At 47.8% G+C, this 27,784-nt stretch overlaps 6 protein-coding genes across 6 annotated transcripts in view; 1 reads left to right on the plus strand and 5 right to left on the minus strand.

Annotated features, from left to right (window-relative positions):
• Positions 1–636: 636 nt before the first annotated feature.
• LOC120953685 (coatomer subunit zeta-1) lies at positions 637–2,047 on the minus strand. Its single transcript, XM_040373845.2, has 4 exons — positions 1,922–2,047; positions 1,446–1,825; positions 1,285–1,375; positions 637–943 (listed from the first exon to the last, which is right to left on the minus strand). Exons 1-4 carry the CDS (start codon positions 1,934–1,936, stop codon positions 896–898), a joined length of 534 nt encoding a protein of 177 aa, XP_040229779.1. The 5' UTR covers positions 1,937–2,047; the 3' UTR covers positions 637–895.
• Positions 2,048–2,171: 124 nt separating this feature from the next.
• On the minus strand, positions 2,172–4,223 carry LOC120953681 (uncharacterized). Its single transcript, XM_049606785.1, has one exon. The coding sequence runs from the start codon at positions 3,462–3,464 to the stop codon at positions 2,274–2,276; it is 1,191 nt and encodes a 396-aa protein (XP_049462742.1). The 5' UTR covers positions 3,465–4,223; the 3' UTR covers positions 2,172–2,273.
• A 1,448-nt stretch (positions 4,224–5,671) lies between these two features.
• Positions 5,672–7,685, minus strand: LOC120953683 (keratin-associated protein 9-1-like). The gene is made up of 3 exons (XM_040373843.2): positions 7,073–7,685; positions 6,167–6,982; positions 5,672–6,082 (listed from the first exon to the last, which is right to left on the minus strand). The coding sequence occupies exons 1-3, from the start codon at positions 7,143–7,145 to the stop codon at positions 5,838–5,840; spliced, it is 1,134 nt and encodes a 377-aa protein (XP_040229777.2). The 5' UTR covers positions 7,146–7,685; the 3' UTR covers positions 5,672–5,837.
• Positions 7,686–7,776: 91 nt separating this feature from the next.
• Positions 7,777–10,870, minus strand: LOC120953684 (uncharacterized). The gene is made up of 3 exons (XM_040373844.2): positions 10,375–10,870; positions 9,555–10,307; positions 7,777–9,478 (listed from the first exon to the last, which is right to left on the minus strand). Exons 1-3 carry the CDS (start codon positions 10,445–10,447, stop codon positions 9,234–9,236), a joined length of 1,071 nt encoding a protein of 356 aa, XP_040229778.2. The 5' UTR covers positions 10,448–10,870; the 3' UTR covers positions 7,777–9,233.
• Positions 10,871–10,939: 69 nt separating this feature from the next.
• Positions 10,940–27,784, minus strand: part of LOC120953678 (LIM and SH3 domain protein Lasp) — a 57,905-nt gene continuing 41,060 nt past the window's right edge. The window contains exons 3-7 of the mRNA XM_040373835.2: positions 25,870–26,002; positions 24,286–24,421; positions 19,147–20,244; positions 16,617–16,855; positions 10,940–13,251 (exon numbers count right to left, since the gene is read on the minus strand). Of these exons, the coding sequence (XP_040229769.2) occupies positions 13,072–13,251; positions 16,617–16,855; positions 19,147–20,244; positions 24,286–24,421; positions 25,870–26,002 (1,786 nt within the window). The 3' untranslated portion in view covers positions 10,940–13,071. The remainder of the gene's footprint in view (positions 13,252–16,616; positions 16,856–19,146; positions 20,245–24,285; positions 24,422–25,869; positions 26,003–27,784) is intronic.
• Positions 14,541–16,609, plus strand: LOC125906709 (uncharacterized). Its single transcript, XM_049606784.1, has one exon. The coding sequence runs from the start codon at positions 14,627–14,629 to the stop codon at positions 16,415–16,417; it is 1,791 nt and encodes a 596-aa protein (XP_049462741.1). The 5' UTR covers positions 14,541–14,626; the 3' UTR covers positions 16,418–16,609.

The raw sequence follows: 27,784 nt of genomic DNA on the forward strand, positions 1-27,784 counted from the left end.
CTCTCTCTCTCTCTCTCTCTCTCTCACCTCGTGGGCGTTTGATTTCGTGCGCACAGTGCGCAATTGGATTTTGTCGCTTTACTTTCCTTTTGGCGTGCTGTTTCTCCTCCTCCACAGAGGGTGTAAAATATTTGTTTTTCTAATAAACTCTAATCAACCCACTCCAGGCGCCATCACGTCTCGGAAACGTGCAAAATGCCTGGGAAGCGTGGGTCACCAATATTAGGAGTGTTTGCCCTGCCAAACACAATGTTATCTTCCCGAACTGGTTAGCGGTGAAGGTATATCCAGCCGGCACTGCACTGTCCCTGGACCGATCGATTCGCTGCCCGTGCCAAAAGGGGTTGTGTATATCATCAAGTACGCTTCAACCGGCCGGGGCAAAAGGGGCAAAAGATATTAGAGTTTGTTGTTTTTGGTACTTCACTTAATTGTACAATCTCTGTCTCTCTAGTGTCTCTACTACCACTACTACGCCATCGCCATACCGGTGCGGCCAATCTCGTTTTATGGATTTACAATCACTGTCGACGCTTGCGCAACAAAAGCGCAATATTCAATAATCTCACGCTGGCACAGATATGCAATATGCGGGAAATTTCGGATACAGGATACAATTCGGGCGCCACAAACGGGTTTCGTGTTATTTGCTTAACCATTTATCTTCTGCTTTCGGTCTTAATTTTAAGGTGCTCCTAAAATGAAACGGAATTTCGTTCTCTCTCTGTATAGTAATTCACCCGCCTACCCCGGATACGCCAAGGATTTGCTACAAAACCCCTTCCTGGAATGCACCCGGATGTGTAAGGTGCAATGGGCCCCCGCGTGGCTTGACGGTTTTGGTATCTATATATGAGGGCAAAAGCAAGCAAATGAATGTTCCACTCCCGAGTGCTCACTTTAGCAGTGACCATTTCAGTTGCTCTTTGGCCGACTGTAGAACCTGCAAGAAGAGAAGCAAACAGTAAGCGGCATGTACGCAACCGGATGGGACAGGGGGGAGGGAGCGTAACATTCTCGGGCGGGGGTTGTAACATTTTTCTAATGTTTTAGTGTGCAAAAACGAGGTTTTTGTGAGGGGACGGGTATCTATTTTTAATGTTTTTTTTAGCTTTAGGTTTCAGTTTTGATTTGTTCGAATTGCTCCAGCGTACTAGCGTACCGCCTATTCTACCGTGGGATGTGTTCGCTTGTTCGCTTCAAATACTGTACAGCAGCTTGTTGTGGTTGCTGAGCGTGCGGTACGCTGCCCTACCAAAACAGCCCATGAATGGCGTTAGTTACCTGGGCAACGGTTTGCTCCCCGATCGGAATGTCATCATTTCGCAGGTCGACCCGCTTCATCACGGACGAGGGATCTGCATCCAGGATAATGCTACACAAAACAAAAAGGAATTCCTACAATTAATAACCAAACCTTTCACAAGCTACAAAACACCACCTACCCTCCGTCGCAGATTTCATCGAACGCCAGCATCACAATGTCGAGATTTTCCAGCACCGCCCGCTTCTCCACATTTTTCTTCAGTATCATCGTGATCGTGTCGTACAGACAGTTCAGCACCGACAGCAGTATCAGCTCGTTCTCCTGCGTGCTGCCCATCACGTAGAAGAACAGATCCACATTGCTCTTGTACACACAGGTCAGCCCATCGAGCATGATGATTTCCGCATCCGCCCGGTGTGTTTTGCTGAACAGGTTCTTCTCGTACGCCCGCTGCTCCTTCACCGTGGGGAACACGTTCTTGTCGTAGTACTTGGCCAGTATGCGGTTCCCATCGTTGTCCAGTATGCACATGCCCTTGATGGTGTACAGCGTTGGTTCCTGTTGGACCGGCACACCAACAAAAAATAAGAGGATGATGACACACCGTTCTCCGTGCTGTGTGTTGTGATCATTTCGCACACCTCACAAACTTACCATAAGTGAGTCCATTTTGTCTGTCGTAGAGTGGATTACTATTTTAAAGCACTAAAAAATGCCTTTTCCGCACAATAATCATGAAATTTACAACAAAATCTACGAAACAGTCCGCCTCCAGCAACTAACACACAGTAAAATGTTTACGTGGAAAGACACAAATGTCATAACAAACCAGGCCAGTTGTCAAACGCAAACGCGGCTCGACACAGGGTGGCTCGAACAAATGCACAAATATAAGCAATTCAAACGGACAGTTCTTTTTGAAAATGAAGCGAACATAATAATTTATTGTGCAGTAAGATAGTTTACAACGAGGGTGAGGGTGGATTTTGGATTGCACGTGCACCGTCTAATGGCGCCGGAAGCCACAGCGTGTACAGTGCTTGCTAACCGGTGGCCAAATGGTGGGGTGCTTCTTCGGCTGCTCTTCCTGTGCGGCCGAGCTTTGCTGTCCGGAGCCGCAGAAATGATCCAGTGGTTCGTTCAGATCGCTTCGGTGTACCTGTGGCGGTGGTGCTGGAATCGTTTTCCTTGGCATATAGTACGGTCCAACGGTGGCGGACGGTGTGCTCGGCGGTGGGAAAAGGCTCTTGGCCGGCTGCGACTGCCGGTACGATCCGACGGTCGGTAGCGGTGCGTACGGCACAATGTCCGAGTCTTCCTCGGTGCTCTCGTACGAGCGAGTGTCCTGCATGGCCGGCGGCATATGAGTGACTGGGTGCATTTTCTTCGTCGCATGGCAAGCGCACAGCGGTGGATAGAGGGCTGGTCGTTCGGTCGTATGGGCAGCGCGCTCGTACGATGACGCTTGGGCCGAGTTTGATGCGCTACCGAGCGTACGCAGGTACAGCGGTGCCATACCGAGTGACTTTTTGTGCTCGTACGCCGGCAGCCGTGGTGGTGATGGTTTCTGCATGCGGAACTCGGCCTTCGGTTTGTAGCCAAAGTCTTCGTCCGATTTCAGACCCTCGAGCGAGACGACCTCAAAATCAATGTACTCGCCCGAGAGGGGGCGTCCGGAGAGGAAGGGCGGTCGCTTCGGACAGTCGCACCGTTTGATGCAGCGACCGTTGTGGCGTACGTAGCCCTCCTTGCACACGCAGCACGGTTCCGGGTGGCACACCTGGGGGTGTTTCACCCCGGCACAGTCCTTCTCGCAGGTCGGTTCGCAGGCTGGCCGACAGTGGGTGAGCCGTTCGTTCGCACCGCAAGATTTTGGCACCGAGTTAGGACGTGGTGTAGGGCGGTGATAGTATGGGTTCTTCTGCGGACGGTACGAATCGTAGGTTACGGGGGTTCGGGGAGGGCACGATTCCTTCCTTATGCAGGACCCATCGTGGCGCACGTATCCCTGCCGACATACGCACGTAGGTACGGACGCGGCATCCGGTGCACGGCGACAGATCGCATGCAGACAGTCGTCATCACAAGTAGGCTCACAGCATGGCTCGGATGACTTCAGCACTTCGTATGGGGAACAGACGTCTGTGTGAAGTGGAGCAACATACACATTAGCCTTGCTTGGAGCAAAACACTTCATCACAGCCTACTTACTCTTGTTGGGTTCAGCATAGCTGACACTGGCAGTTCCACAGTGCGTACCGCCTACTGCCAGCAACAGCAGCATGGCACTGCACCCAGCAGCGCTGAGCGTAACTCCAATAGAACGCATCGTTACGTCTGGATCGGGGTCCGGGAACGGGTCACAACACACTCGGCAGCTTTCCCGCCAGTCGGCCACCCTTATAGCCGTGGCCACCAGTGACCGCACGCGCTTTATAAGCGTACGCACGAACCCACCCAACGGGGGATATACGGATGTGAGATAGCCGCACCATCGCGGGCGATAGAAATCCGCGGCACGTTTTCGGACGCATCCAAATGCACACTTTCGTCGAAATCAGCAGCATTCGAGTACCCTAGCGCGGCTGGAACGATGATAGCTGGTCAAGGTTTTGCGGAGGCTATCTGCCCTACGCCCTTAACCATGAACTCTTTACTGGTGCGCACGATGCTTTTTTTGTTTTGGATAAGGTGTTTGCTCCATTTTCCACTTTTTTGTTTTGTTTTTGTGCAATTAGGTAAAAGGTAAAAAGCGCTGGGTGCTTTGCTGTGTTTAAAAAAAGGAAGAACATGAAGCTCAGATACGTGTAGCGGTATGCGGCAGGTGTTGAATGATATCTTAACAGTCGTAGGTATGCACGTGCAATCGCGTGTATGGGGCAAGAAATAAGCGCATCCGGTATAAGTTTGGGGCAATTCCAACAGAACTTAGATTATTGGGCATCGACTGCAAGACAATATATCGTGTGAGGTAGGTCGGAATGAGCTATAGAAGACACTGCAATAGATTTGTTTTTTTTTTCTGGGAACCTGATCTGGAAATGTAGGCCGACCACGATCTGAGAGATGAGTTCAGTGTAAGACAAGAGCTGCTGTTGAAACCGAGCGTAACGGTCACCGAATAGCACTGGCTGCTCTTCAGAATTGCCTTGGTAGAGCTTCAAGAAAAGAGCTGTGCCGAGGTAGAATCATTTTTGAGTTGCGAACGACATCGCTATCGTTTGAGACGTAGACTCTACTAATACACGAAGCAGCAATAATTAAATTGAGCACTAAAGCAAACAAAGATGACCTACTTGCCTCCCAACAGATCATGTTTAGATTCACTGAGGATCCAATATGTTGGTTGCAATTCGTTAACTTCAGGCATGGATTATCATTCCAATGATTACTCAAAATGCCTGGAAAACTCATTAGAAAACTCAAGGAAATTATGCCAACGCCTGCCCAAGAAGACCTTGAATGTAGAACCTTGCAAAAATCGTCATATGATATGAGTTACACATTGGTGACTATTATACCATCTCCTCCAGTCCAAAACTACTTGTAGGCTTTCCTATAATATCATTTGTCTTATTGTTCTTTGAAACTATTCCCTAAAAGTCGTAAATAGAGATTGGTAACTCTAATTCAGATGATCCTTTTGAATGAATCCTCAAAGTGGATGAATGAATCTGATTATCTAATTTTGCTCGCTGAAGATCCATGGATCTCTAAAAAGTCGTGAATATCTGAAGACGTGTGGGAATCCCTGGAGATTGAAAGAAGATTGAAAAACAGAACAGCTTAAGAACACAAAGGAAGGACTAAAAACTCAATCTACCATTAGGAACTGTGAAGAATTTGGTCGATGAATCTTTCAAGAAGATCTTTATGTAATATGCAACGCTTAAGGAATCAAAGATGCACGACTCTTTAGAGATTCCTTTTCATGCTGATTCCTGTGGATGAATGTGAAATTTAGGCATACATCTTATAAAATGATTTACTTCAATTATACAAAAATGAATGAGGTGAGTCATTGAAGATTTGATCCACTGATGTGAACCACTCATATGAATGAACCTTCAATTCAATTACTCTCATATTCCTAAGATGGTACAACTCTGGCACTTGTTTTATATATAGTAGGGAACTCTCTCCTCATGCACAATTCTAGTTGGACAGTACCGATTGGGATGCAACCCGTAATGATGATTGATGATCAGTGTGACGTAGTTCAATTTGTCATGGGTTATCACTCTCATTGGAGGAGAATTGAATAACAGCTCATGATATAAGCTTCAACTTATGCTGCTGTAATAATTTAACGATAACCGCAGTTCCGATTAGAAGAATTGAGGATCAATTCGAATGATTGCTGTGCTACAAATGGCATTCGACTCACAATCTGTACACCAATATTCCCTCAAAGTACTACAAAATTCAAAGAAAACACTCTCGTGGACTGCTGTTGCTTGTTTTTGGTTTATTTCCGAATCAATGTTTTTCTTTTTCCATTGCGTTTCCGCTCCCTAGTCACTTTACTGTTTCATCGTGTCAAGGTTGCAAGAGCGTCGCTTGGCCCGTTTCAGCACGAAGTGCAGGCACAGGAAACGGTTTTCGGTACGTACAGCCGATAGCGGGAGGCACTCTTCGGGCAGACGGACGGCTCCACACAGTGCCCCTGGTAGCGGACGAGCCCGGGCCGGCAGGCACAGGTTGGCTCTTCGACCAGCAGCAGCGGGCTGCACTGCACACCGGAACAGTCGTTATCGCACGTCGGCTCGCAGCACGGCTGCACAAACACTAGCTCCTCGCAGGCGGCACAGGTTGCTATACGGCAGCGAGGAAGAAAATAAGCAATCACAATTCAGTTACCAAACAAAATCGCTGTGCGTGAGAAGACGCGCATCTTACGGGCAGGAGTAGTAGTCTCGCACGGCTTGTGCTCCGGCACGGGATGGCATTTGGCGACGCACTTGCAGGGAGTTTGGCCACAGCCGCAGGAGGGCTGCTGTTCGTACATGGGCTGTTCGCATTTGCAGGGAGTTTGGCCACAGCCGCACGACGGTTGCTCGTACACGGGAGGACAGGGCGTAGTGGTGGTGGGTTTCGTTTCGCAAGACTTGTACAACACCTGGACACACTTGCAGGGAGATTGGCCACAACCGCACGAAGGCTGCTGTTCGTACATGGGTTGCTCACACTTGCAGGGAGTTTGACCACAACCGCACGAGGGCTGTTCGTACACCGGATGGCAGGGTTTGGGAGTGGTTTCGCAAGGAGCAGGAGCATGGTACTTCGGTTGCTCGCACTGGCAAGGAGTTTGGCCACAACCGCACGAAGGCTGCTGTTCGTACATGGGCTGTTCGCACTTGCAGGGAGTTTGGCCACAGCCGCACGAGGGCTGTTCGTACACCGGATGGCAGGGTTTGGGGGTAGTTTCGCAGGGAGCAGGATGGTACTTCGGTTGCTCGCACTGGCAAGGAGTTTGACCACAGCCGCACGACGGTTGATGATACACGGGAGCTTCAGTGGGGCACGTTGGCTCGGGAGCCGGACAGCACGTCTTCGGAACACAGCGACCCTCCAGGCGTACGAAGCCCTGCATGCAGACGCAGGTCGGCTGGTACACGAGCATCTGCTGACAGGTGACATGCTCACAGTCACAGTCGCACGTTGGTTCGCAGCACGGTGGCGAAGACACCAGCATCTCATTCGAGGCACATTGCGCTACACAAAGAGAGGTGGCCCATTGGGATCAATTAATATAAATCACTTGAAATAAGAGAAAAGCAACTGATAATGTCCCTGTTAACGTACTGTAAGGGTGCGACACGGCCACTGCACATCCTACGAGGGACACGACCGCCAACACAACTGCTGCCGTCTTCATCTTCTCGTAACTAACACACTACACTGATCACTTCAGGGAACACAACACGTCTTGCTGCCGGGAACTGGTGTCCAAGCGAACTGATACCTCCTTGCAATGTGGGGATAGAATATATATACCGTGATCGCACGCCAAGGAAGATGCAAGCACGCGTCCGGTTCTAAGCACGTGATAAACCGCAAGCGCACACACTTTGGCGTAAAAAAAAACCCCATCCTTCGAACACACGGCCAATATATCTCGTTGCTTCGGAGGACCAGTTCGATTGTGCGTGAGCGTGCAAGGGGCTTTCCATTTTCCTTCCTGCACCCCAGACACACAATCAGTTCACTAGCGACATTCCACTAGCGACAAGGATTATCAGACTTATTTTTTCTATTGACCTCGACCTCTCTATCTCCACCGCACACTCCTTCGCTTTGTACCACGACTTTTCCTGAACAACTGGAAACCCCCATACCCGCACATACCTTGTGCCGGCACGAGGAAGATATAGGCAGGAATGTTGTCCATAGCCTGTCTGGCATAATCGCTCCCACACTGGTAAACACTTCCGATGCGAACCCTGTACCCAGCCTGCCTGGATGATCGTGGGGTACCTTTTTTCTTCTTCTTACTGTTTTGAAGACAAACGGGTACGTGCCACAGCACAGCCGGCAGGTGGATAAGCGCCATTAACAAGTGGAACATGTGCACGGCTGTGCTGATTTTCACCGGTAAGAATGTTCTACCGTAATGTGGCACAAAAGCAACGCCACAGTGCCCTAGTTCTGTAGTGTTTTAGTTCAAACATTGAATCGATGGAGACGTAACACTACGCGTGAGCTGAGCATGCGACTGCGCATCGAACATTAAGTCATGGTGTACTTCGATTTCGTTCATTCTTGGTAATCTATTCTCTTGAAAATTGCATTGGTCATGTGGTCATGTGTCGTTCTAGTAGGTAAAACAGAGAGTGAGCTGAAGTTATTAGTAGCTTAGGTGTGTTTTTTGGAACTGATATACAGGCATCGAAGTACATCAAGTTATAGGTCCTCGTTTTGGACACATTCATTATTCATTATTATTATTCATCTTACATTACATTATTCATCTTATATAGCACAACAAGTGTAGTTGTACTAGCCCAGCCTAGTTTAATGGGCTAGTTTGGATACCGAAAGCAGGGATGGGAGGTTCAGTCCATACGAAGGTTGAGCTCATCACGGGCATGCTTGAATTTGGAGGGACTACCAGTGGCCCTATAAACAAACGCATACCTACGTAGAGCTGACGGATAGGTCGTTACACACTTTGGAAGATTTCACCTATTTTGGGTCAAAGGTCAGCACCGACAATAGCATGGAAACTGAGTTGCGGTGCAATGATGCAAGCTGCCAACGGATCATTCTATGGTCTCGGGCAGCAGTTTACCTCAAAGAACATGTCACAACGGTGGCACGTTCACAGTGCCACTGCTCACATACACGTCTGAGAACTTCAAGAACACTATCCCAATCTGACGAAATCCTCTCAGTCTTATTCAAGAGGAAGATGCTCGTGTCAAGCTCATCAGGCTCCGGTGATCATGTTATGTTATGCTGGTCATGTTATATAAATGGAACCGAACAACAAAGTTCGTGATGTTCTTTTAGGTCGTTTGGAAGGATTTTGGAAGGGGCATGGTAGGCCCTAGATAAGTTGGCATGATGACGTGGAGGCGTCTGCCATTAAGGACGAGATGCTGAATTGGATCGGTAGGCCGGATGATCCGATGGTTATAGACTTGCCAACTCCTACTACTTTGGACATCGAATCCTATCCCATCAAAGAATATCTGCTTATAACACTCTCGCTCTTCCAAATTGTGCTTAAAATGAGCCTCACATGTGTACACTAAGCTTCCATGTATTTTTGAATAAGTCAAAGGTCCCTAAAAAGAACAAGAATTTTCTCTCACAGCGAAATAGTGTATAAAAATCGTTTTCATTTTTTATTTATCAAAAATAAACATAACCTTCACATACAGAAACAAACTTATAGCGCCTTATACGACTAATCAGTGTACTTTGAACAATCACTCTAGCATCACTCCCCCCACTCACTCGTTCATTTGCCACACTTTAGACAATGCGCCGCCAGCGGTACGTACAGCCGATAGCGGGACGTACTTTTCGGACACGCGGAAGGTTCTATACAGTGGCCTTGGTAGCGCACCGTTCCTGGCCGGCATGCACACGTCGGATGCTCGACCAGCAGCAGTGGACAGGCGCTATTATCGGCACAGTCGTAATCGCACGTCGGTTCGCAGCAGGGCTGCATAAACACGAGCTCCTCGCAGGCTGCACAGGACACTGTAGAGGGGGAAACAACACGTTAACGATTGTGCGCTAATTCACAATGAATGGTTGAAAAGTTATAACTCATTACCTGGCGGTTTCGTACAGGGTGCGGCAGTTGTAGGACAAGGTGTTGGAGGCGTCGTCGTCGTCGGACAGGGTGGTGGTGTGGTCGTTGTAGGACAGGGTGGTGCTTTTGTGGTCGTTGGACAGGGTTTCGGCGTCGTTGTGCACGGTGGCTGGGTGGTGGGGGGTGTTGTGCAGGGAGGTTTCGTAGCAGGGGCGGTCGTCCTGCACGGAGGATTCGGCCGGTACAGTGGAACGGTTTGGTAGTGATAGGGAGGAGGAAACTCTTGATACGGAGGGGGAGCATATGTGCCCGAGGGCGGATTGGATGGGCGGGATGGAGGCGTGTAGCCGTACTGCTTGGGAGTCGTCAGTACGTACGGTAGCATGGGAGGATTTGGGCATGGCGGTTTGGTAGTAGCATAGCACGGAGGTTTAGTAGGCTCTGTACAACGCACCGGAGTCGTCGTATTGCAGCGTGGTGGTGGTGGTGGTGATGGTTTTGGAGTGGTAGTAACACACGGCGCTGCTGTTGCTTTGGTCGTTTTGCATGGTGGTGGCATCGTCGGCGTTACGCACGGCGGTACAGTTGATGATTGAGACGGACACTCCGTCTTTGGGATACACTCCCCGTTGTATCGAACATATCCTTCTATGCACACACAGGTCGGTTCGTACACGAGCATCTGCGGACACAGGGTGCGGCAGCATTCGTAGTCGCAGGTTGACTCGCAGCAGGGTGGATTCGTGTGTAGCACTTCATACTCCGAGCAGAAATCTAAAAGAATGGAAAACCGATTAACTCATGCATGTCTATACTCAATCCAGTACCTGACACCCCTTACCTAGTGGGACCGTTTTCGTACAGCTAATTGCACACGTAGATCCGAACAGGATCACCACAACCAAACGAAACATGCTTTTCGCGAGGGGGCGCTAAACGCTGCACAGGTAGGGGCTCACTACAGCTCGGTTCAATGCGCTTCCATTAAAAGTAGGCCTTGGCACGACCTTTCCAGCTGCACAGCCAAAAATGACACCCTCCGCCAACGAGACAGGGCAATTTTATACCTTTTTCTTCCATGTTTAACGCTCCCTCGGTTGCTGGAGATTAGATTGAACAGCACTATCTTCTTACACGCCGGCTTTTCGACACGGACAACCATTTCTCTTTCTCTCTCTCTCGGGGGGTGAATTTTTGGGGGCCGTGGGGGGAGGCAAAAAAGCTACTGACTACTATCACCTCCTCCCCTCTCTCCCCATTGACTACTCGCCGTACGGGGTGCGTGTTTCGTGTGAAGCAAAGTTACAGCAGCAGGTGCTTCCAGCTGCGCCTCGTTTCTCAGCTGCTTTTTGGGCAGTACAACCACAGCACGGAGGGGAAAGGTAAAGAAGTCATCACCGATCAAGTCGTTACTTTAGTTCATGCGCTTTATTCTACCTTTTTTTATTTTGTTTCTAACAGCGGCAATGATTTCATTCATCGTTTTGACGGTTGATGTGTTATTCTGTAGTTTCGGTACCGGGGGGCAAGGTTTTCACTACTGTGTTTCCGTTGATTTTTTTTGTCTCTTTCGCACCCTTTACACCTATGTATAACACAAACACACACACACTGTTTCTCTTGTAACAAATAGGACAAAAGTGATGCTTCAAAGTGCATCATCATCTTTTTGTGGTTATTTTAGGTGTGTTTTAGAGTTTTTAGAGATTAGAAAAAGGGGAAAGACAATCTTTCAATGAATAGTAAAGAGGCAAACGATCCTTTTCGGGTCTCGTCTATCTGGGGGGAAAACGGTAAAGCACGTACGGTATTTTCAGGGCGGTTTGTGAGGCTTTTTTCCTATACTAAGGCGCAGTGTGGTGTTGATATTTTTTGAGTGTTTTTTGTTTTAGTAAACACATCCTTACATCTTTTCTAATTGTGATTGTGTGTGTGTGTTTGTTTAGTCAAACTTAGAACTCGAAACAAACAAAACAAAAACTTGGAAGCTCTTTCACTCACACACACACACGCGTTATTCTTTCACTGCTTTCTTCTCGTACCGTTTGTTTTTTTTTTCTTATCAGAGGGCGGAAAGTGGTAATTATTGGGGTTTGTTTTTATCTCCACATTTATTCCTCTAGTATTTGTATAACTCGATTATTCGCTTAACTTTAAACGTGTATACATTGGATCTGTGTGTGTGTAATTGTTTTTTGTTTATTTGTTCAATTAAATTCTGTTCTCTATTTGTTTCCATTTATTTTCATCTTTTAACTAATCTTCTCCATCCTCTCGGCTTATGCATCCTGGGGTGCTGATTTCAATTTTGGCTATACTACAACAAAAAAGACATTGAGTGAACATTTTCCGGATTTTCTTACACGTTTTTTTTGTTGTTTCATTTTTTAAACACATACACACTATTTATTAGGCACAAATTGTGTATCCAGTTGGAAGTGAGCTACTCGGAGCTCCGCTGCGTGAAAGGGCAAGCCGATCCGATGATAGCACGAAAACGCGTTTAAAGGCGGTTTAGGTTAAAAACAGGGGGAGAAAGAGGGTGTTCTACATACAAACAAATATTACAGTATGCCTGTCTGGTTCGATAGTTTTGGATAGGCACGTTCCCAATATACCGCCGTTTTTAAACGTTCAAACCGTACCATAATTACAACTAGGCTCAAAAATTTGATATTTTCCCACCCCGAATGATAATAGTTTTTATCAAAATCGTTCAATATTGATAACCACAACAATACTCACGATCATAGTTAGCACACTGTATTCTCTGTATTCGCGTGTGTTTGTGTGTGACAGCACCTTCATAATACAAATCCTTTCGCGCTTTAGCTGCCATACACAACGGGTATTCTGGTTCGATTTCTAAGCTTTCTTTTACACGACTTCCTGTTCCTGTTCCTGTTCCTTCATACACACTATTATGATGTATTCAATATATTCATATATCTTCTCTTCACGTGTCTTATAGGAGACAAAATGTGTTCCCCTGCCAAAAAAGGGATATACAAGCACGGCGCGCCACGCGTATAATATACCCAAAACATACAAGGGAGGGAAGGGGAAGAATAGGGTAATCATCATCGGTAGTAATAGCAATTAAAATAATAATTATTATAATAATATTAATAATAATGATAACTAAAAAAAGATAACAAAAAAGAAATTAAATTAAAAGCTGCGCGCTTCTCTCCCTTTCTCGCTCACTTTCTCTCTCTTTCTCTCGATCGGGTTGGGTGACATGTGAAGAGGGCATTGCTCACTCTCACCAGAAAAGGTTCTTCCTTTGATCAGTGTTGCAGTGGAAAAGGGAATTGGGAACGGGGACTCCACAATCACTGTCAACGCACTCTTTTCCACTCGATGGAATCGTTCAACGCGCTTAATTTTCACATTTTGCACTGAAACGGGGACTACAAATGTGGTTCGCTAGAGAAACCACGTCTGCCGACGCAGCATTAGCACGGAACAAAAATAAAGGGGCTGCATTGGGTGAACGAGCAGTCCCGGCCCCGCGTTCGACGCAAGGAACGATCATTTAGATTTTCATCAGCTCGACATAGTTGGCGGGCAGCATGCCGGTCAGCCCGGTGCGCTCCACGCGTCCCGTCATCCAGCCGGCATCGATCGAGTTCACTTCGATGATCAGATCACCCTCGCTGAAGCCGACCTCATCGCTGTCCTGCGCCTCGTAGTCGTACAGTGCACGGTAGACGCGCTGAAATAGGAAAAAGAGAAGAAAAAAATCTTATTCGAATTAGGAAGTAAAAGTGTATTTTGCGTTTGCTTCCCAATAAGACACAGCTCTGCGAAGTAGCTTTGTGAAGCAAAGATCATATTACTAAATGCGCCCTACTCTCTCTCTACACTTCGGGGGCAACACTAACGCACCAGAGCGAGCACAATCTACTACTTTCCCACTTCCCCAATTTCCAGAGCCACGCGACGTGACAATTCGACCAAATGCCTGCAACAAGTGTCGAACACACCTATTAGATAACATATCCAGCGCTGCGCGCTTGTGTGATGTGCACTAGAAATTTGATAGCGAAGGAGCTTTCAACCTTTCTATTCCCTTCGAACCTACACGGGAAAGAAGCACGCGCAACTATGACCACCACTACACCGAAAAAAAACACGATAAGCCACGCATTATAAGCCTACCGGCCATTGTGGTGTCGGTGGGTTGTCCAAAACACTTTGCCAAACAACACCGAAATTACGTGCCGAATTCGTAGGCAAAAATGCACACACATTGCAAGAATGCAAACAAACAAACAAACAAAAAAACACTGTACACAACACAACCAGAGGAAGTTCTTTCGTAATGCAATACATTCTTTCGCGCAAATTCGTTCTGCTGGGTTCGGGGTAGAAACTGGACGCGACTGGCCAGCACTTTTTGACAACCCAGCTTTGCACCGAGCTGCACCGAGCTTGGGTGAGCTTAATCGCACGTTTTGCTCAAGCTTTGCTGCGCATGAAGCGCATCTTCTCGGCGTGAAAGCACGTGCGTACTGCGCTATCCTATATAACCGTAACGTGCAGCTTTCCCGGCGATCATAGTGTAATAACGCTCGGTACTGATCGGTTCGAGCGATGAAGTGTCCAACCCTGGCTGCCTGCTACGGCCGCAGGCGTAACGCCACCACGATGATGGCGTGCTACCTTGGTGTGCTGTTGTGCTGTTGTGCGTCACTAGCAGCTGCGTCCAACTACTACGACGTGATGAGTGAACATCCAGTGGCTTACGGTACGGTAGAGTGATCGAGAACGGTGGCTAGAAGCAATTCACATTACTGATCCGTTTCTTGCGCTTACAGAGCTTGTCTGTCCGGAGAATGAGGAGCTGCGCGATACGATGCCGTGCTGTGAGCCAACTTGTGACCATGACTGCTCGAACGCGAAGTGTTCCAACGCGTACGTCCGACAGCCAACGTGCGTGTGCAAGGAGGGCTATGTGCGGCACAAGGGCAAGTGCATCCGGTTGCGTCAGTGTCCCGCCAAGCCACCGGTTCCCCGTAAGCCCCTAACCTAACCTTAACTAACATAGCGTTCGATTTCTAAATGCCTTTTTCCATTCCTCCACAGCAATGTGTGGTGACAACGAGGAACTGCTACCATCGCCTCCGAGCTGCGAACCGACCTGCACCGACGATTGTGCTGGCCGGCCCGTTCACTCGCGCTACCTCGACCAACCGACCTGCGTCTGCAAGAAAGGCTACCGGCGGCACAAGGGCAAGTGCATCCGGGTCGACCAGTGCCCGTCCTGCGGTCCGTACGCAACCCTCACCGAAAGTGCTCCCTGCTGCGAGCCAACCTGCGACAACGACTGCAGCAACGTGCTCTGCATTAGCCCAGTGCAAACCGGCGAACCGAAGTGCGTGTGCCAGGACGGGTACGTGAAGCACAACAGCACCTGCATCAAGCGGGAGCTGTGCCCCAAGACGGTCTACTACGTACCGAAGCAGTTCTGCCGGTGCGGTGGCAAGCGGAAACCCAAGGGCCGCGTGCCGGTCAAGTACGTGGAGGCTACCACACCGGCCCCTCCGTGCGCCTGCCAGCAGCAGAGCGAGGCTCTTTCGCCGGACTACTATCCTGCCGTCACCTATTCGCCCGCATCCTACCCGCCAATGGTGTACGTTTCTTCGCCCTACGTTGCGACCACTACACCCGCTCCACCGTGCCCGCGTCCAACAAACCCCCCGCCACGGTATGCTCCTCCCCAGCCGCCCCAAAACTATGCGCCGCCGAAGTACGCACCATACCAGCCCCCGGCAACGTGTGCCCCACCGCCCGTCCAGTACACCGCACCGCCCACTACCTGCGCTCCTCCGACAGCCCCGCCGAGACCGTACTTCCAACCGTCGCCCCCACCGTCCTACACCCCTCCCAAGTACCTTCCTGCTCCTCCTCCTCCGCCCTACTCCTACACTGCCCCGCCACGGGTTGAAGCGTCCACGTGCGCCCCGCCAAAACCATCCTACCTTCCCGCTCCTTGCAATGGTCCACCTCCCCCTCCTCCTCCTCCACCCTGTGGCAGTAGTGTAACGATGCAGCCACCCTCCTACCAGTACCAACCGACCCCGCCGCCAGCCCCGAAACCGTACACCTATCCAGCGACCACCCCGCAGCCCTACGCCTACCAGCCGACCACCCCGCGGCCGTACTATCAGCAGCCACCGTCCTCCTACCAGGATCAACCGTACTACGCCATACCGGCGCTGAAGCAGTGCAGCTGCAGCATAAACGCGGCGACCGGTGGACAGCCCTGTGCGGCCGGCTGCGCCCGCCAGCCACCGATTTCGTTCAACGTGGCGACACCGTCCACCACTACCGCGGCACCGACCACTACGGTCTGTCCGCCGGCCTGCCCGTGTCAGTTCCAGTACAACCAGCAGCACCCGGTCGCCTACCAGGATCAGCCGTACGTGCCGCAGCCGCCGACGACCACCGCGCGGCAGCCGGTCGACGTACCGTTCATACCGCTGGCCGGGCCGAACTGCTACACTCCACCGCCCGGCTGTCCAGCCGGTGTGCCCGTCGGTGTACCCGGGGTCGGTGCTCCTGGCAGTGGCTCTTACTTTTCCGTCGGCGGATACGGCGGTGCACCTCCGCTCCTGTCTGCCGGCGGGTATGGCGGGGCACCGCTCGTGTCAGCCGGCGGGTATGGCGGTGCACCTCCGCTCGCGTCCGTCGGCGGATACGGCGGTGCACCTCCGGTCGTGTCAGCCGGCGGATATGGCGGCAGTGCACCTCCGGTCGTGTCAGCCGGCGGGTATGATGGTAGCCTCGCGGCAGCCACCGCACCGGGCGGCGATTCTATCGCGACAGCGGGCGCACCTAGCGGACCGTTCCTGTCGGTGCTGCGCTACGGAGTGTAATCGTGGTGGTGCGACGTACTGCTAAGTAACTTATTGATACTCCAAAGATCGTTTGTAACATTATAATCCCGTTATTTAAAGTCCCTTCTTTAGATTTCTTAATAAAAAAAAAACAGATTCACATAACATTGCGCATTTTGCGTCGGGGTGTTGCTTTGGTTTTCGGTCGCGTGTTCAGCCGACAAGCACACGTACGTACCACTTTGCTCATCGATTTGCCCGTTGCATTCGAAGCAGGCGCTGCGTACTGCTGGGGCGGTTGAATGTACTGCGGTTGCTGCTGCTGCTGTTGCTGGGATTGTCGCTGCTGCTGCTGGTATAGCTGCTGTTGCTGCTGATACAGAGCGGCCTGCGAGTTGTCCGCCACCGAGCCATAGTAACCATTGACGGGATCAATATCGTTGACCGAACCGATTCGTCGGTTATTGTTCGTTGACACTAAAATGAAGACGTGGGAGAGGGGGAAAAAAACAAGTTTAGTAAAAATCATTAATCGACGGAGTCCAACCCAAAGCAAACAGTTCACTTCAATGACCGCGCTTGAATGCGTGATCGATCGAGCTAATTGATCGTTCAGCAAAGTCCACTTAAAGCTGCTATCTAGATGGATAGAAATCCTTCTCCCCCTTTTTTTGGGAAGCATTTTGCACGTTTCATCACGCGAACCGCATCACACGGTCGGTCGAACGGAATTCATCGTCACAATCAGCAACCATCCATCATACCGAAGAAGAAACGGCGTGTGTGTCTGTGTGTTCGGTACATTTATTTACACACATTACACCACCGGACCAACAACACACACGAGTGTGTGTGTGTGTGTGCCGTTGTTACAGGTCACAAAACCGCTGCCCTGCCCTGGCAAAGCCGTTTAAACGATGTTCACCAACAAAAATGCATATGAATGTATCGCGCGTCACGTTTACGACACCGCTGCTACGAGTGGTACGAGAGAAAGAAAAAGAAAAGAAAAAGCAGAAAGAAACATACCAAGGTGCTATCCATCACGCGGAACATACCAAGAGGGGGTAGTGTCTGATTATTTCTCACGACAGCGATGATGATCGCGCGTGACATCGAAAAAACAGTAACGCCCGAGACCGAAACGATAAGATAAGATCACTGGCATGCTACGGGCGGCACAACTGTGGTCGCCACACACAAACCGCGCCTTACTTTGAAGATCACTCGACGTATTGCAAAACAAATACACATTGCAGACCTAAAAAAAAGTTCGTCGCCTGGCGGGTGAGTGCTAGAGAAAAGAGTATTTCAACCACCGAGATATGGGAGTCTCGTGAGGAAAGAATGACATCAAACAGCTTTAATAAAAGACAACAAGAAAAATGGGACAACACAATACTAGTGTTGGGTTTCATGAATCTTTTGTTGAGATTCATTCATAAGAATCTTCAATGATGAGTGATTCGAATTCCGAGTCGAATCTCTAAAGATTCATCAATCTCTAAGCAGTCTCAAATAGTTCATGATTCTCCAAGGATTCATGAATCTCGAAAGATTCGTGTCTCTTCAAAGATTCATGAATATGTAACATTTATGAATCAATTAAGATTCATAAATCTCCAGGGATGACATTTTCAAAATATTCGGCCAGAGCATGGACTCCGTTCGCCGCAATCCGTTCAACGCTCACTTCCATTAAAAGTGAGTGACGTCACTCGCTCATGAGTGCAAACGAGTGCAGATTGGTTCTCGCGGCGAACAGATTTCAGCGAACGGAGTCCATGCTCTGGCCGATTGAATTTTAGCGATGCCATGGTACAGTGGTTAAATCGCACGACTTGACGACATGCCCGTCGTTGGTTCAAGCTTCGCATGGACCGCCTCCCCGTAGCATAACATTATATCTGGCTGCGAAGTACTTGCCAAGAAGTCTCGAAAGCTCTTATAAGCTGCCATGACCACGTAGGGTGTTACGGTAAGAAGAATAATGAGATACTCAAGCTCTCTATGTATCTTAGGAGATGTACTTAGAATCCCTTTAGATTCATGAATGTTTAGAGATTCGTGAATCTTTCGAGATTCATGAATCTTTCTACATTCATGAATTTTTCGAGATTCATGCATCTTCCTAGATTCATGAATCTCTTCAACCAAGATTTAGATTCATTGAATCTTCTCAAAGACTCATTCAGATTCATGAATCTGATTCAGATTTACCCAACACTATACAAAACGGCCATGGGCATGTAGGGAGGAGGGTCCACAGTGAGGACACAAGGCAATAATGAGTACGGTGCATGATTAAAAAGTGATGAAAAAAAAACGGGAACTGAAATGACATTTCCAAGGTGCAGCATCATTTCACTGGAGTGTGCAACAACAACACAACAACAACAAAAAACACATACACCATGCAAAATAAACCGAGTGAATGTTGTAGTTCTTCAACAGATCAACAAAAAAAAAGGTTTCTTCCTAGCGTGAGATGAATCTTTCGTTAAATAGACACACTTAATTGCAATACATTCTTCCTCGATGTACCATCCCATTGATTCGGGCACTTCTTCAAATCTAAAAACAAATACAAAACAAAGCGTAATAACAACATGTAATCCCTTCTCCACCAGGCGATACACAACCCACACCTCCATTCACACGAAAAACACGCACAGAAAACGTAAAAAGCTGATCTAGCAATGTGCAACAACAATAAAAGGGGAAATTAATAGTCTAGCGAAGGTTTCGCCGCCTGGTGCAATACTTACAGTTGCCGGAGCTGTAGATCAGCGTTGCGCTCTGGCGGTTCGGTTGCGGCACGTTTCGCGGTCCGTCCGTGAGCGGATCGTAGTCAGCAATTTTACCAATCCCACCAGCACTTGCTGCTGCTGCTGCTGTCGCTGCTGCACCGTTGTTCATGTTGCCGTTGTTGTACTGATACATATGCTGCTGCTGTTGCTGCTGCTGCTGCTGCTGCTGCTGCTGAGCGTGCATTGCACCTGCGTACTGACTGTTGCTGTTGGCACTGTAGCGTTGTTGCTGCTGCTGACCGTACGGATCGACCATCGCTGCCGACTGCTGCTGATGTTGATGATGGTGATGGTTGCCAGGCTGACCGTGCTGCTGCTGATGCTGCATATGCTGCTGATGATAGACAGCACCATTTGCACGCTGCTGATGCTGTTCCATCATACCATTACCACCGTGGTGTTGTTGCTGGTGATGATGATGCATATGTTGCTGCTGCTGCTGCTGCTGACTGTGATGATATTGTGCGTTGTTGTTGCCCATATGCGGGCCGGCCGTGCCGTTGTTGTTCACCTGGTTGGCGGTCGGGTTCGGGCGGGCATAGTTATCGTACGGATCGTAGTACTTTTGGGTCGCGGCACCACCGCCGCCCCCACCGGACGGGGTGGCCGAGTTTTGCAGCACCGAGTGGCGCACGTGCTCCGCACTGTTGCCAACCGGACCGGCACCATTGTTGGTTGCTGCATGCTGCGCGTAAGCCGCACCGGTCGGATAGCTGCCCGGCTGTTGCTGATGGCCACCGTATCCACCCGCCTTATTGTTGTTGTTCATCTGCTGATACTGCTGCTGCTGCTGCTGCTGCAGCGCCGCCGCCTGGTGGTGGTAGCTGTTCGCCTGGTTGTGTTTGGTAATGTTGGCGGTGGAGATGATCTGCGCCTGCTGCGATGTGTTGGTCGGCCCGCCCGCCATGCCACCGTTGTTGTTGACCTGCTGCTGGGCTGTGGGGCCGCCGCCTGCCGCCGGTGCTACGACCGGTGGCGGCGGTGGCGGCTGATAGTGGGGCAGCGATTCGGCCGCCAGCTGCTCGGAAAAGTACTCCGACTCCAGATCGTTGTTGTCTGTTGTTGTTGTTGTTGTGCGGCAAAGGATTAGTTAACAACGCGTGTGTGTATTGTGTACATTTGTTGGGTTGCGTTTGTGTGTGTGTGTGTGTGTGTGTTTGAAGCGTTGCGTTGTGTGCGTCGCGCGCAAGTGCATTGCAAAGTCGGTGCAGATAGGTTCGACCCCCCGATTACCGAAGGATCATTTGTGTCAAGGATCATTTGCATGATTTGATGTGACACATATACGTACACACACACAGATATATATTGGATGAAAAAGGGAAACACAATACGATCGAGCGATATAGAGGGCGTTGTCGGGATACGATCGGAATACATCAACAACAACACAAGCACAAGAGATAGATGAATATGCACACACACACAGCATTGATGATGAAGTAGGGGGCAGGTGGTGTGACAACAGCAGGTGATGAAAGTAAAAGCAAAAAAGAAAGCACAGTAAGTAAACAAAAAAATGTATAAATATGTAAATTAATTGATGATTAGATTGATGCAGTATGTGGACTAGCTTACTCATCTAAAGAACGTTTCTCTTCCCTTCTAAAATAATTTAAATATGACGTCAACAAAGCACCTTCATAACAGCAACAATTCTAGCTAGACGAAACTTTTTTTTCCAAAAAATCCCATCCATAATTGCATTATTCTTCTTTTAAGCTACGACGCAATACTCCCAATTAACGTGAAAAAACGGTAGCAACAATCTTTCTTTTCCTACCCGAGGATTAATATTTCAAACCGCTCTTCTGGACCTCCCAGGCCCAAAAAAGTGACTTCACATTCTTCTCCGGACATCTTCGAAAGTATCTTTTTACTGTTTTTTCCCGGTTTTACAACACTGAATTCCACCCACTACAACGCAGCAGGTCGTGAAGGCAGGTTTGCCGCCAGTATTTCTTGGTTCGGTGTGAAAAGGTGCCCATTCTTAGTGTGAGCTTTGAATGAGCCGTGGGAAAATCGGTTTGCTTCACCACGCAAAAGCGCATCGTTTTCTTCGGGTTGGTCGGTCTCCTCTTCGGGAGCGGACGGGTTTTGTTGTTTTCGGCCAACAATTTATGGAATACATTAAAAACAATTACCAAAACTGCCTATCGCAAACACAACACCGTCACTCGGCCGTACGTTGACTTTGCCACAAGCTTACCCACTGTGTGGCCTTCCGTCTTCGTTCGGGGTTCGGCCGAATGACTCATGGTGATGAGAGCCTTCTTCTAAAAACCTTCTAAGACCATTATAATTGACACACAGCTCCATACATTTGACAGTGCACGATCAGTTCCTCCTAATGGCTCGTGTGTCTATTTCACCTGATCCTTCTGCTGGCTCAAACGTGCCCAGTAACAATCGGGCCAATTCTCACTTGTACCTGCCCGGATATTATGGATCTTTCAAGCCACAGACAAACAACCTTGACAGGGAAAACAATCACAGTTCTCAACAAGCTCGACAAGTTTGTCTAGGCAAGCCGAAATATTTATGGTCGCTCATAAAAATGCGGTTCCTCGTCACACGGTCCTAACCCTTACAACAGCCCCGTCACCAACCTCTGACAGGTAGGAATTCATTGTAACCAGCTACACAACTCCATTACTACTCTACTCGACATTCCAACGGTGTCATGGATCATGGTCATGGTAACAAAAAAAATTGGCAAAAATCGCATGCACCACCTAAAAACCAAACCCACCGAATGGCTCAAAGTCTTTTAATCGTAATTCCACGTGCCTCACCACCACAAACAAAATTCAACCTTCTGAATGGTACGCCAATTTATCGATGCACATCACTTTAGTTCACTTGGATTTTTTTCCGTTAGTGAGCACTCCTTTCGATTGTTCTCCCATAATGCTTGTTAGAGTCTCCTTTCCTGTGGAGACGCGGACACTGGGGTTAGGGGGCATTTTATTGCATAAAAACAACGTCGCCGGTCGTCACCCGGCAAACTTTGCAGTGGTCATAAAGCACCCCGCCATATAAAACGGCGTACATCTTCGTCCCCCAGCCGAGTCACCGAGTCATGAGCAACAACACAGGACATTCGATTTGCTTCGAAGCTTTTGTTGGGGTGTCGTCTCCCCAAAGGGTAGAAAGAGGTTCGGTTTTGTTCTGACGGTTGCAGTTTAGCACCACCAGTACGAACCGAAACGAGGGGAGCAATATAAGAGCAACTTCCGTGCTGGGCATGGCAAAACGTGCAACGTGTGAACGTTTAAGTTTTGGGGAGAAAACATTCCACGAGTCCGGATGGTTTGCGTTTAACATCCCTGTTTCCCCTTTTTAAAATTTTCGTTGTTGCGCTTTTTTTACTCGCGATAAACTTTTGCTGTTGTTTGCACTTTGCACGTGTTTGTAGCGTGTTAGGGTTGCCCTTTAGACGGGAAGCTTATCGAGATCTGCTTTCCTGCGAATCTAGTGAGAAACACTCTTATTGCCTCCAAGGATGGCGCCCTTGCACACTGGACGCCCTCCAGGGGTCTGAAATTCGACAATTGCTCACTTGACATGCGGATGCTCGTGTTCGAGCAAAGGAAGGAAGGAAAAAAATGCTTCAAATTTCTATGGGGACAGGCGGATCTCCCCCCCACTGCTTGCGAGAGGTCTTTGGAGTTCAAGGAAACGGAAACGCAACGAACCGTGAAGCAATAAAGAGGGTTGGAGCAATGACAGCTCTTCTGTTGCCGTTCTTGTCATAATGGGCATATACCCGGCCGTTCAGCCGTTACAGTGAGAAAGGGAGGGTGAAATAGGTTTCAGATGATATCGCGCTCCGATCGGGCAACACCACTTTGGCAAGCTTCCGACTGGATCCCCCCTCCCCCTTCGTGGGAACCACGGCGGAAGAACCGTTAGCGTGTCGTTAGTGTCGTGTATTTTGTCATGTTTCCAAATAATTAACTTCGCTTTCGGGGATGAAATATTGTAAAAGTTGTAAGAAATTATTACGATAATCGTTCGTTTTAGCGCCAACCTGTGTGAGGTCATTTCAATTTCCCTTTGCTTTTTTACTGTCAAGCAAAATTAAAAACAATTAGTTCCATTCGTCGATGCACTCTGCTCTCCAAAGAACAGTAAAAATATGAAAATTATCCACGACTTGCTATTTAATGTCTTTTTTTACATATACTCCACTTCTAGCAACTATCATGGCAAGTTGCTCTGCCCTGGCACATCGCCCTCCCCACAGCACAAAATCAATCGCTTATTCATTCATTGACCGTTCGAACGAAATACCAACGGTTTGTTTGGGCAGTCTCGAAGCTGTTTGCATCACGACACTTCCGCCTTTCGTGTTGGCGGCCTGTGTATGTTTACATTGCAAACACGCCGAGTTGTGTTTGTTTGTGTTTCCGTTTCAGCGCCAGCCGAAGGAAACACACATTTAGCATAACGCAACCCAAATACACACAGTGCGCTCGCCCAAGCGGCAGCAAGAGTGTGGGAAGATTACCGCAAGAGATATTTATAGGTCCGCGTCTTCTATATTTCGATCCTCACGCACACAAACACTCTCACACGTGACGAACGATCGTATATTGTCATAATCAATCGTCTAGTTTTAGCCCGCTTTTATTGTACGAAAAGACTTTCGGCTAACAATAAAACAGTTGGTTGCAATATTGCGACATTAGCGCCATCTAGGGTCACTACAGACTAAAAGTGATAAAATATGGAATCATGCACTAGAATCGATTTCCCTAAACGTCACAAACCCAACACATTCACACCAGGGCTTTGCATCTGAGCTGCTGCTACTGCTGTTGCACAAGCGACACATTTTAAAATGGGAAAGTTCGTTGCCATTCCCAGCTGTTTCCTGTTACGTTTTCCTCCATTTCCTTTATCGCAAAGCTCCCATCGGCAGCCAAAATAAAAGCATGCAGTATCCCCCTCAGCCCACAGAGAGCACAAACACACACACACTCACATCCTTTAAGAGTAAACTTAAGTAAAATTCACCACCGAAACTTCCAAACACCCAATACACATATCCGGTGTCCCATCCCGGCACGCACACGCATCACTTTTACTCACCTTTACTGTCGATGATTTCCGTGCACTCTCGCTGTCGCTCCATCGCGGCCTTCTTCTGCAGATCGCCATGGTACGCGACGTTCGAGATGTTTTTCGTGTTTTGCTTGATTCGTAGCGTTTCCGGATCATCGGCAACCTTTTTGTTTTGTTGTGTTTGTTTTTCAAGCCCGAGAAGGGTGCGCGAATTTTGGACACGCACACCAGTTCCACCCAGGATGACGTTTGGACGCGTTTGTTGATGGTCCAGGACAGCGGGGTGAAGGATGCAGTGAAGGAAAACAAATGAAAAGAAAAGAAATTTAGTGAGACGAACTAAACATATTTCACGTAATAATGAAGTATGTATGAAAAATCTTGTGAATGGAGCTATTTTATGTAAATTTAGTTTCATTTTTAAATACAGTAAACAATCAAATTTGTCAAATTTGATGTTTTGTTTTTTATTTTATTTTTTCTACTCGGAAGAGATATGATCGAATTTTATAAACAATTTGCAGTAAAATTTCAAATTAAAAGTAGTGTTTTATTGAATTCTGAATGGTAATAAATTAATCAAAATAACAAATTTAAGACAATATATAGAAAATCGTCCTAAATAAATTAAACTTAAGCTAATTACTTCATTTTCACGATGGAAACAGTCTTCTTAAACCATGATAATAGTAGATCTCAAATCTATTAGCTAGCAACAGTTTTTATTTCCCAAAACAAAACGTCTAGCTTCTCACAGGCAAGCCAGAACAGCACCGGTGCACCGAGAGCCTCTCCAAAGTGAGTGAAAGAAATGAAGTGATGTTCACAACATCGCTGAATTCAACTCTGAGCAGAGGAGGAGGAGATCGTCTTACCACAACGGTATATACATAGAGCCTAAACCCCAAACCACGAGAGTGTGTGCTCTTCTGTGCATCGAATTAATTGAAGTAAGAAATCCGGTGGGCAGACGGAATCATCGTGTGTCCTACATTCGGAACCAACACCGACTTGAAGTGTGTTGATGTTGCTGATGAGAAGGATTTCTTTTCTTGTTGCTCTCCTGCTCTTTCCATCAACTCCGCTCCACCAATATCCTCCCCCTAAAGGACTCGCCGCCAAGCTCACCAAAAATCGAAAGTTTTGGCTGCCGTTGCTTGGCGAGAGTACTCGAGAGTGGTGCACGTGAACCGAAAGTAATGGTTGCAATTACGGTGAAAAAACATGATCGCCCTCTGCCCCGATCTCAGCCAGAGAGTGTGAGTGAACAAGAGATACTCCATCGTAGTAGACGGCGTCTCGCGATTAATCTGGCAAAAAGTGTTGATACTGTTAAGCCACACGGACACACACACGCTCGCTTACCAGTGAAAGGTAATTATTGATGCAATTAGTGCTAATGTTCTTTCCGATGCCTTGTTTGCTTTCGTGCGAATCAATCAAGCACAAACGATTGCATTGCTTGGCGAGTATTTATTCTGTACCGGCGGCGCACGTAAATTAAACAAAAGACTGCACACAGAAAACAAACAAGCGACGAACCTCACCAAATTTATAATAACGTACAAAAAAAAGACAACAATAGGAACAGAGCAACTCTTTGGCGCTTACCTGCGTCACTTTTCCTTTCAGCTTCTCGAAGTCTGCATGGTATTTCACGTTCGATTGAATTTTGGTATTTTCCGCGATTCGCTTGAACTCCGGTGTCTCCGCGATCGTGGTAGCTTTGGCTTTGGGTATGTGTCTGCAATGTGGGGAAAAGAAAACGAAACCATTATCACTATTTGATCTGCTCCATTGCACGGTACAAATTTGTACAAGCTAAATGCGCTGCGCCTACTAATTAAGACATCACCAATCAAACGAAGCGTCAAATGGGCAGCAAACGAGCTCGTGCTGCTTAAACACAACGCGTTCTGAGAGGATGGTTTGATTTGAAGCACAAAGTGAACGTAACCAATTTACTCCTACTTTTCGCATAAATCTAAAAAAAAACACTCCTAAATCTAATGCAGCCGGCTGTAGTGTCAGGTTGACATACGATCGCATGTGTGCCGGCTGAGCATCAGAAACCGTTTTAAAAAAGCACATCGCATCCTCTATTAAAGGGAATAGAATTAATCGTTGGAATGTGGTCGGCAACCTTCGCTTTGCTGTGCGTTTATATGGTCGTGCCATGTGCTGCCGCGGTTCCTTTTAAGTGCTGATGCGTTTTATGTTTCCAGCGGCACCGGAGCGATCAGGCACAATCCGCAAACACAGCTAATAATGATCACTGTCAACTACGTTCACCATCACCATCATCATCATCATCATCATCATTGTGATCTGCTTCGCTTCGCAAGATTGAGTGGAACAAAATGAAAAAGAGAGATCCAAACAGGGAGCCAGAAAGGAAGCTAAAGATGCACAGAGAGTGGGTGAGAGAGAGAGAGAGAGAGAGAGAGAGAGAGAGAGAGAGAGAGAGAGGGAGATGACACGGTGTCAATAAATGCACCGTATGCACTTGATTAAGTTACAATTATATACCAATCACACTTGCCGGCTAGCCATTCTCTTGCATAATGCAAACTTCAACGATATGTGCGATCTGTTGTGAGGCGTTTCTTATTTCCATCGGACACTATGGCGCTCATCTCACTTTAATGGACTGTAACGCAATATAACTTCATTTTTTGCTTAATACTGCTGCTGTGAGACGTTACTACAGTGAGTTTTTAGAAGAAAGTAACACCACAATTGATCTAAAAGGTAATTTAAATCCAGAATCCTAGTCACGGCACCAAATATGTTCGTCGGTCGTGCCTTTTTTAAATAAAATCTTTGCACATGGCAGAAGATTGGGCTCCAAAAGCCAGGATTTCATCGCATTTTTATCATTATTATAATATAATAATAATTTTATACCATAATTATAAATTTTTACCTAATTTTAGCATTCTCTTAGGCAAAAAAGCGCAACATGTACGTGCATGTGCCCATATTTAGTAATGCACTTCTGACTGCAGCCTGCCCAACTATGGCAGCAAAAGGGGCCCAGTGCATGACCATTCCTTCAATCAAAGACGCATATATGTGTGTTTTGCAGACCGTAAACGATACTGAATAGCGTGTGTAGACTATCCGCCTTCATGGGTAGGTGCAAGGAAGAAGAAACGGGGCAACATTGTACGCTAATCAACCGCATATGCGCTTGAGAGGATCGCCAAGATCATGACAGCTTTGTTTGTCTTACAAAACGCTGCCAATAAACACAGCTGTTTAGATGCGCAAACCCAGCTGGTTATCTGTCGAGCAAACAAAACCGACTGTTTGTCACAATTAAATTTATTTGAAGTTTTAAAGCCCCTAAATAAATGTTACTTAAGACGATTGCATACGTTTGATGTACCACTATCCATGCCTTACAGCATTATAAATGGCTTTAAAAATTTACATTTCACTACACACTCGCTGCTTTCGCAGAGGAAGCGGTTGCAGAGCCCCTCGCCGCATATGAATAAAACATCTCCACAAACTCAATCAT

Source organism: Anopheles coluzzii, chromosome 2 (assembly GCF_943734685.1).
Source record: "Anopheles coluzzii chromosome 2, AcolN3, whole genome shotgun sequence".
Classification (NCBI taxonomy): Eukaryota; Metazoa; Arthropoda; class Insecta; order Diptera; family Culicidae; genus Anopheles; species Anopheles coluzzii.